Genomic DNA, 10000 nt, shown 5'->3' with positions numbered 1-10000 from the left:
CGGGAAGCGAAGTGCAATCAAACAGGATTGAAAATGTTAGCCCGGCTAATTTCTTAGCCCTATAAAAACTGTTATGCAAACCCGAAGGTTTCCATGAACATACAGACAATCGGAAACCACCAGACCCTATCACAAACAGAATTCCACAATACACCGGTGTTGACTTTTAAAGGCCAACAACTCGGGTGCAGAGTCTGCTGTGAAAGGAGCAGTAGCCTCCCCTGTCACAACATTTACAGAGCTTTTTAGTGTCAAACAATTGTCAGCACTTTACGGTGTTAAAAAATAACTCTTATTGAGGCAAACTTTCCCACGTGACACTTTAGACCAGTCACTAGCGAGGGTGTGTGTCTCCACACGTAAACAAGGAGCTGTCAGCACGTGGGAAAGTTTGCCTCTATAAAAGCAGGAGAATTCACTCTTTCAAACCACATACAAACCCAACAGAGTTATTTCCGGAATATTTCTATTGTACTACAAGCCTTGCATGCAAAGGTTCGTGAGAGTGAATCGGGCTAATATAATGAGTACGAGAAACATTACCGCTGTGCTTGGTGAGTCGTTCATTCTTTTACATTGCAGCCAAATTGTGATGGAACAAAGAAGCACAAGTTAAACTTTTAAATGAGCTCTCACGAACAACGCTCTCGCGATATAAGTCTCGGCATCAGCTTTTTCATTAAATTCCTGTCGCACAAAGGGAGTTACCCATGGGGCGATGTGTGACTGTCCATTCACATTATAAACACAATAATTGTGCTGCAAAACACAGGTGTAACATTGTTCTGTTGTGCATGAATCGTGATTACATGTGATGGTCGACCTGGTACGCGTGGAGGGAATTAATTCGGTGGAGAATTACGACGAGGAGCGAGTGAAGGAATGCTTAAATGTGAGGGGAACTGATGAAAGCTTTTGTTTGCATGGCAGTTCAACCTTTGCAACTTGCTATGTTTAGTTGGTGTCATTGCATTTTGCGATTCGCTCGCACACTGTACTGACACGCACGTGAGAATATACACATACACGCAAGCACGCGCAAGTACACACACACACACACACGCACGCACGCACGCACGCACGCACGCACGCACACATACACACACACACACACACACACACACACACACACACACACACACACACACACACACACACGCACTCAAGCCCTTTCTTACCCGCGTCCCCTTTAAAGGCACAGTGCAGCTCACAGCCTTCGTTTTGCGTTTTTGTTGCAGCTGAGTGCATTTACAGTTCAAAAATCCTCCTATGGTAGTAAAACAAACCCAAAACTACCCAACGACGACATCTGTGAAGCTCGACAGTTTCTTGTTCACGCGAGTGCATAAATTAACCTAGTTATTACGTGGTGTTTGGTCGGAGTTCGATTCAACTGAGTGATTCCGGCCTCCATTTTGTTTTACACAAACTCATGATGAAGTCTGACATAGTTTGCTAGTGACGTGTCTTTTTGTGCATGATGTGGTGATCTACCTGATCTAAATTTAGATCCAAAAATAGGTCAAGACAAGCCGGGTCCGAGTACGAAATTAATTCGTAAAAAAATCGCAGTTCTTGACTCTTTGGGTGCAAGTCAATGAAACTTGGTAGTTCTTCTAACGGATAGCTACCTGAGGTATGACTAAAAGCCCCAGGGGCTCCGTGCACCTGGATTTGACAAGTTCAGTACCTTTAACTTATGTCAGATGACCTTCGTTGCTTTATTTTCAGTCGTTTTCTAAAGTAGACAGGAAACAGCAAAATGTCATTTTCAGTGACGGTTTTGGCATCTGATGAAGTGGTTTGATCTCCTTTTTATATTTAGTCAAGTTTTGACTAAATATTTTAACATCGAGGGGGAATCGAAACGAGGGTCGTGGTGTATGTGCGTGCGTGTGTGTGTGCGTGCGTGTGTGTGTGTGTGTGTGTGTGTGTGTGTAGAGCGATTCAGACTAAACTACTGGACCGATCTTTATGAAATTTGACATGAGAGTTCCTGGGTATGAAATCCCCGAACGTTTTTTTTCATTTTTTTGATAAATGTCTTTGATGACGTCATATCCGGCTTTTCGTGAAAGTTGAGGCGGCACTGTCACGCCCTCATTTTTCAACCAAATTGGTTGAAATTTTGGTCAAGTAATCTTCGACGAAGCCCGGGGTTCGGTATTGCATTTCAGCTTGGTGGCTTAAAAATTAATTAATGACTTTGGTCATTAAAAATCGGAAAATTGTAAAAAAAAAATAAAAATTTATAAAACGATCCAAATTTACGTTTATCTTATTCTCCATCATTTGCTGATTCCAAAAACATATAAATATGTTATATTCGGATTAAAAACAAGCTCTGAAAATTAAATATATAAAAATTATTATCAAAATTAAATTGTCCAAATCAATTTAAAAACACTTTCATCTTATTCCTTGTCGGTTCCTGATTCCAAAAACATATAGATATGATATGTTTGGATTAAAAACACGCTCAGAAAGTTAAAACAAAGAGAGGTACAGAAAAGCGTGCTATCCTTCTTAGCGCAACTACTACCCCGCTCTTCTTGTCAATTTCACTGCCTTTGCCATGAGCGGTGGACTGACGATGCTACGAGTATACGGTCTTGCTGAAAAATGGCAGCTACTTGACTAAATATTGTATTTTCGCCTTACGCGACTTGTTTGATTTCCCTTGAAGGACGGAGGAGGGGGGGGGAGCGGACAGGTGGAGGGTCCAGATTCTCCGGGCTTTGTTAGGTATACGATACAACTGCAGTCAAAAAAAGTCAAGTGTTTTAATGCTATTGTTATGTTAATTATGTTTTAATGGCTTGTCTTTTATGTTATGGGCCACCATCTGCATTTTTCTTTGGAGTAGATAAAGTATTATTGTGTCGTATTGTATTGTAAATCCTTGAAATGGCATTGACTGTAAATAAAGGAACATCAATTATTTCAGAAGCTTTTGTAATACCGGGGGGGAGGGGGGGGGGTGTCTTGATCATCTTGATCCTCCTCTTTGACTCAACTTCACAAGACAACACAAAGAAATGAATCAAGAGGCGTCAAAAAGAGGACATGCTTTTTGCTTTGTCAGTGGTAGTGATAAAAATACAAGTTGTTTTTAAAGAAAAAGCAGCATTGTCTTGCTCGACTAGTTTAATTGTATTTTGCTTGAAGGTTGTTGTGGCTGCATAGGCACCTCAAACTCAGCATATATATGAATACATGACCTATTATACGAGCATCGGTTGTGAAGAAAGTTTTGTTCATCGACGGACATCAACTTTCAAGGACACTGCTATAAAAAGATCGATGTCCTACAATGCTGCTGTTTTGTTCCCCTTAAACTTGTATTAAATGATATTTCTGATTCATGTATTGATCCATGGGATTTGATCTCTTGAAACATTAATCAAATGCGTTAAATTAAGCTTTCAAAACTCCCATGTGCCCCTCTGTGTCTCATAAGAATATGCACAAAAACATCAAGTCAATGGATAAACGGATATCATAAGGTCAGTTAATCGGATTTCAGCAAATGTTAAAACGTTCAATTTTACAGCGTTTTTCTCTCCAACCCAAACCTTTGGAAACAAGCTATGTTTTTTTCTGATTTTATCACTATTATTTGCAGTGTAAATTTGTGTGTTACTTCTTGTTATGTTCGTGTTCATTCTTCCTGCTTGATTTTCAAACCAAATATGAATAAAGTGCATCCTGGTTTGCTTTGCTTTCTGTTCTTGATGAATTTTGGTAATTACATGGATTTAGAACAAACGCGACAAGATTACGTTAACTTTGATATCAGTTTTACCTCACATGGTAATACTCTTCCGCATTTTTTAACACAAGCCATCTAAAAAGAAAAAAAGAAATCTCTGTACTACTCCACCGGGTCTAGTGCCTGTTGTTTTGCGTTGTAGCTATAACCATGCATGTCTCACCATCATGGGAAAACGTCGTTCCGACACATGGCTGTCCGTCATTGTCACCGCAAGTTCATGCCCTCCTCCTCCATACCTCACTGTTTATTTGGGGTTGAGGAGAATCCATTGTTAAAGCGACAACATACGGTTAGAAGAGAACATTTTTTATGAAATTGTATTTTTCCTTGGCGCGAAGCTGCTTGAAAATAGCGAATAAAAAAAGGATAGAATGACATGGAAAACAAGGAAAAGATTATCAATCAGTCAATAACCAATGTTGACAAATAAACAGATTAAATTTCCGGAGAAAAAAACCCCGTTTATACCCAGCGTAACAGCATAATTCGTAAACACTTCTAAAAGACCGAAATAAACGATGACTAATACTCTTAACTGTTGGGGTGGGGTGGGGGGGGGGGGTGGGGGCTGTAATCGCGAAATCCCACAACCCGCTTCGCAACGTAGATCGCCTCTTTACAAGTTAGTAATCCAATGTCACTACAGCATAATGCGATATAAGTCATAGGGCTGTAACGACCATCAAGGTCAGTGTATCTACATTTAAGGTGAATACAGATGTAGCACTGTTCTTCTGAGGCCGTATGCTGTACAGCCACCTAAGCCTACATGAGTAGCCTATATGGCTTAAACTCGGTGTTACCCAGATGACCAGTCAAGAAAGCAAAGTGGCAAATCTTGCCTTTCACTTTTCAAAAATGTAAATGTGGATTCAAGGTTGCGGCCATGTGTTTATAGAATACAGAGATTGTCGGGTGGGGGGGGGGGGGGGGGGGAGGAGGATTCTCTGTCGAAGTTCATAACACAACGAGAACACTTTTTCCAATGTTTTGTTCTTAAACATCAAGCAACTGCACTGACACTTTTTTTCTGCGAGCATGTGGACAATTCATAAGCCTAAGGGGTGTTGTGTTGTGTTGTGTTGTGTTGTGTTGTGTTGTGTTGTGTTGTGTTGTGTTGTGTTGATTTGTGTTGTGTTGATTTGTGTTGTGTTGATTTGTGTTGATTTGTGTTGTGTTGTGTTGATTTGTGTTGATTTGTGTTGATTTGTGTTGTGTTGTGTTGTGTTGTGTTGTGTTGTGTTGTGTTGTGTTGTGTTGTGTTGCGTTGTGTTGTTGTGTTGTTGTTGTTGTGTTGGTGTGTTGTTGTTGTGTTGGTGTGTTGTTGTTGTGTTGGTGTTGTTGTGTTGGTGTTGTTGTGTTGTGTTGTTGTGGTGTGGTGTGGTGTGGTGTGGTGTTGTATTGTGTTGTGTTGTGATGTGTTGTGTTGTGTTGTGTTGAACTGCGTTGTGTTGTGTATAGAGTGACTGCCAGTAGCAGGTTCGATAAACATGGCTTAAAGTACAATTACGGTGTACATACTGAGATGTGACTGCTCTACTGCATTATCCACTGTATGTGATAGGTCAATCCAATACATCCCTCTCGTGACCTCACCCCCCCCCCCCCCTACCCTCTTCTGAGTTATCTTTTCCCGCCCACATTCTCTGTGTATCTGTGTATCCCCTTAACCCCCCTTCCCCGACCTCACCCCATCCCACCCTCATGTCGCATCTCGAGCAAGCCGGCCCGTGAGCCTGTCTCGAGCAGAACAGCCAACCGCCGTCTCACCTGAGCGGTCACACAACTTTAGGTGAGTGTGCCGTTGACTCTTATACTATTCATTGTCTCAAATAGATGCTTTAAGCGAGAAGTGGCCGATTTTATATTATATTATATAAGACAGTGTTTGATGAATTGAAAGTTCAGATACAAGCGCAACTTTGGTGATGGACTGTGAAATCCAAAAAATAAGACTGCTAATCGTGAAATGTGAAGTTTTCTGAGACATATCAAGACGTGGAAACACAATGGATTAAACATTCACCTTTAACAAATACACACACACACACACACACAGAGACAGACGGCACACGTGCATGCACTCTGACAAACACACACGCGCGCGCACTTGCACGCAGTCTATCATCCTTGTTGGTTAGCCATGCGCTTTCACTGTGTCCCTTTGTTGTGAGTCGCGATTTCTGTGTGACATTTCTAGATTAGCTGGCTTAATTGTCTGTCCTTATCTTAATAATAAAGGAAGGACAACATAAATAAAATCTCATATTTCTGATTAGGTAGATTCAAGACACAAAATAACCACACTATAAAACACAGGCCTGAAAACCTACCTTTTTTTCCCCTCATAACTGTGTGTGTGTGTGTACGGGGTTTTTTGTTTTTGTTCAATTTTGTTTTATAAAATCTGGATTTGAAAGAACTCCTTCTAGACTCCACTGATATTTAATTCAGTTTATTCCAGTGCAAGATGAACACAGACCAGCCGTGGTGGCTGGTGCTGGTGGTGTTGTCGCTGTGGCTTGCGAAGGAGATGGTGGAGGCTGGACTGCTGGAGGACAAGGTCAAGGTCATGGACAAGGCCAACGTTGTCAGCAGCAAGGGCGAGGTGCTGGGGCCGGAGCCTGTGTACTGCATTGAGACAGACCGTTCAGGTAGGACACCACTGAGACATGTTACCTCCCCCCTTGCTTATGATTCTCACTTACACTGTGGAGGCAACCCTGCAACATGTTTGTATTTTTGAGTTTTCAAAATTAAAATGCTGGTCAGGGTCAACAACAACATAAAGCGATGTCTGAAGAAAATCTCTTATCTGGAATCACAGAAGCTTGTCTGGAATTGACTGAATGCAGTCTAGTGAAATCCTAATACATATATATACATATACCTGAAACTGTTTTTACCAAGATTCTGATAAACGCGTGTTTTATTATGGTTGTTTGTTTATGTGTGTGTGTGTGTGTGTGTGTGCGTGTGTGTGTGTGTGTGTGTGTGTGTGTGTGTGTGTGTGTGTGTGAGTGTGTGTGTGTGTGTGTGTGTGTGTATGTGTGTGTGTGTGTGAGTGTGTTAAATGTTATCGAGAAAGAAGGATGGTTTTGAAAGTGCATGTACTACCAGCAAACTGACACAGTTCAGTGGTTACAACTGATTTCACCAAACTTGCCTATGGATATCTGTCCAGGGACACATACACACACCCATTTACACAATGATCATGATTATAAATTTGTGAAGCACCAGAGTGCCATACAATGTGTGCAAGGCAAGAAGCAATTTTGCTGTTTTGTCTTCAACCTGACAGGATTTTCTGGGTATATTTTGGCATGCACACAAAAAAATAAGTTTTGATATTTTTGGTGTGAGAGTGCTTTGGCACTCATCATTTAAGTTTTCAAAGCAATCCTTCCACGAACTAGGTAAAAGTGTTGTACTAATCACCTACACGAAGTCTGATTTTCCAGAAAGTATATTTCTTTGAATGTTGTGTGACTATGTGCTGGCATATCGCAGCAATTCACTATGAGTGTGTGTTTGTGTATGCAAGGGCGGATCTGGGGGGGGGGGGGGGGGTTACACGGGTTACGTAACCCCCCCCCCCCACCCCCCAAAAAAGAGGTAATTTATTGGCTCAGGCTGCACCAGATAGCTCTATTTTGCTTCTTTGGATAAAAAAAATTTCCGGGGGGGCATGCCCCCGGACCCCCCTAGAGGCTTTGGCGCCTTCGGCGCTTTCGGCGCCGTCAACTTGTATCTTCGCAGTCATTTTGTAACCCCCCCTCCAAAGATATGTGTGTTTGTGTGTGTATGTATGTGTGCCCGCCAATAATGGTTTGTGTGTGTCTGTGTGCATACCCACATGCATGTATATGTCTGTATTTGAGTGTGCATACCCATCAGGGCTTACGTGTGTGTGTATGAGTCACTGCGTGTGTGTGTCAATACGTGTGTGTGCGTGCATATATGTGTGTGTGTGTGTATGTGCGTGCAGATGTGTACGTCCTTGAGTAAATGTGTGTTAATTGTGTAAAAACAACTTCTGGCTAATGGATCACCTTCAAGTTTCTGTGTTTAGCTACCTGTGACACCTTTGTGATTTGTATTCTCGCAGGTGTGGTGACTTGTGACACCAACGCGGTATGCTGCAAAGCGGACAGTCCGAGAATTGAAGGCACAGACCTTTGCTGTCCACCAGGCTCTCACCAGTATCATTTTAATTCTTCCAGCGAAGTTATTTGTGCCTGTGCTGTTTGAGTCAAATGTAATATCAAAATGTCATTTTGATTCTTTGTTTTTAATGTTAAGTTGCATTGACTGAAAGAGAAGAAAGTTCATGAGGAGTATAATTCTGGCAGAAACCTGCATGTTCTAACTGCTGAAATGTTGTTGAACACCAGGTTTTTATCTCAACCATCTTTTTGCGACAGATGTTCATCCTTTAGACCCACCCACAAACAAACCCAAACATACACCCACTCACATCGAAACATAAATGCATGCACACAAACACACACAATAGGTATCTTCATGTCATTTTTCAATAATCAGTGAACATCTGTGAAAGGCAAACATAAACTCAGACAAAAACTTAGTTTTCCACACCACAAGAGAAATCTGAACATTATTTGTATTAAACTCAAAAAATCTGTAAAAACTGGTGTATACACTTCACAATCAATTGTGCATGTGTTCGCACACACACACACAAATACAAACACACTCACTGCACTGAAACACCACACACTCTCTCCTGTACTAGGCTTGGGCCTCGGCCACTCTCTCTCACACACACACACTGGCCACATCCAAACTCTCTCTCTCTTTATAAAATAATAAATAAACAAACAATAACAACAACGAGTAGTCCCTCTCTGAGCGAGGGCTGGTAAAAAAAAAAGCTCATCTGTAATGCTTATGCCACAACCCTCAAAAAATGAAAATAGAATTGATTTGATTTGATTTATTTCTCTCTCTCTCTCTCTCTCTCTCTCTCTCTCTCTCTCTCTCTCTCTCTCTCTCTCTCTCTCTCTCTCTCTCTCTCTCTCTCTCTCTCTCTCTCTCTCTCTTCCCTCTCACAGACAACCCCCTCTTCAGTCCTCATCCATTCAGTCACTTATTTCCAACGGTCATGATGGCGTCAATAAGGACGCCCTTGGACTGCCTCAGAGCCTTGACGGCAGTGTTCCTCTCCAACCCCATCTGTTGCATCAGAAGTTCAACGTCTTTCGTCACCAGTCCTTCCTCATTTTCCATCTTCTCCCCCAAGACTTGGAACACCGCCCCACGAGACACGGCAGATCTCACTGTGTCTACACTTAGTTGCTTCCCTTTGTGAATCACTCGCATGTTGTCCGGTATGCATGAAAGGAAGGAGGACATTTTGCGGAAAATTGTCTGAGCCTCCCAAGCGTCACAAACTTTGAACTTGTGTTTCTCTTTGTTGTATCGAAGGGTGATTTCTTGTCCGGGCAGAATGGCGTCATTTTCTGGCTCTTGCACCTGCGCCTTGTCAGGTTTCTTGTCTGAGAGTGCGTCTGCTGCTTTCTGTCAAAAATAAAAAAAATTGTAAATAAAATACATATAACATGAATTGATTACGTCAAAAGCCTACATGGAAGTCTACTAGTCTGAACGAGAGAGAGAATTTTTCTATCTTGGGTAGTTTACGTCAAGACATTGTGTTTGATTACGTAAGAAAATTGTAAAACATGGTATTTGGTTCCATTTTGGCATGCAGCACACAGAACATGATCCCGGTAAATGTTGATTACATTTTGGCGGAAGATGAGAACTGACAAAACGCATTCACTGATTCAGTTTCGTTTGGCTGGCAACACTGCAGGAAAGTGTGGCCATCTGTGGAATAGTTGTGTAAATACTTTGACTGTTTATATCCTTATTTGTGACAAAAAGCACTGCATCTTCAAGCTAGTTCGATACTATTCATCCCCTGTATGCTTGATATTCCTTTGTCTTAATCTCATTGTGTCACATGCTTGCAAAATCCACCCTTAAAGCATTGGTATGCATAGAAACTATATATGTAACTGACAGTCATAGTTGAATTGCATTCTTCTGCTTCGCTTTATTATTATCATTATTAAGGCCAACAACTCGGGTGCAGAGTCCGTTGTGAAAGGAGCGGTAGCCTCCCCTGTCACATTAAAATTAACACATACCTGAAAGTTAATTCTTGGAGATGATGCCGTCAGTGCCTTATCTCGT

General features: G+C 41.6%; 2 protein-coding genes across 2 annotated transcripts in view; one reads left to right on the top strand and one right to left on the bottom strand.

Annotated features, from left to right (window-relative positions):
* The first annotated feature begins 5480 nt into the window (after nucleotides 1–5480).
* Nucleotides 5481–8053, top strand: LOC138967692 (uncharacterized). The gene is made up of 3 exons (XM_070340347.1): nucleotides 5481–5567; nucleotides 6230–6429; nucleotides 7887–8053. Exons 2-3 carry the CDS (start codon nucleotides 6246–6248, stop codon nucleotides 8027–8029), a joined length of 327 nt encoding a protein of 108 aa, XP_070196448.1. The 5' UTR covers nucleotides 5481–5567; nucleotides 6230–6245; the 3' UTR covers nucleotides 8030–8053.
* Nucleotides 8054–8290: 237 nt separating this feature from the next.
* The window catches only part of LOC138967686 (uncharacterized), a 4517-nt gene continuing 2807 nt past the window's right edge, over nucleotides 8291–10000 (bottom strand). The window contains exons 3-4 of the mRNA XM_070340333.1: nucleotides 9955–10000; nucleotides 8291–9319 (exon numbers count right to left, since the gene is read on the bottom strand). The exon at nucleotides 9955–10000 is cut by the window's right edge and continues 57 nt beyond it. Of these exons, the coding sequence (XP_070196434.1) occupies nucleotides 8885–9319; nucleotides 9955–10000 (481 nt within the window). The 3' untranslated portion in view covers nucleotides 8291–8884. The remainder of the gene's footprint in view (nucleotides 9320–9954) is intronic.

Source organism: Littorina saxatilis, linkage group LG1 (assembly GCF_037325665.1).
Source record: "Littorina saxatilis isolate snail1 linkage group LG1, US_GU_Lsax_2.0, whole genome shotgun sequence".
In the NCBI taxonomy this organism is placed as follows: Eukaryota; Metazoa; Mollusca; class Gastropoda; order Littorinimorpha; family Littorinidae; genus Littorina; species Littorina saxatilis.
The sequence above is the reverse complement of the archived record's forward strand: the minus strand, read 5'-3'. Positions and strand labels throughout refer to the sequence as shown.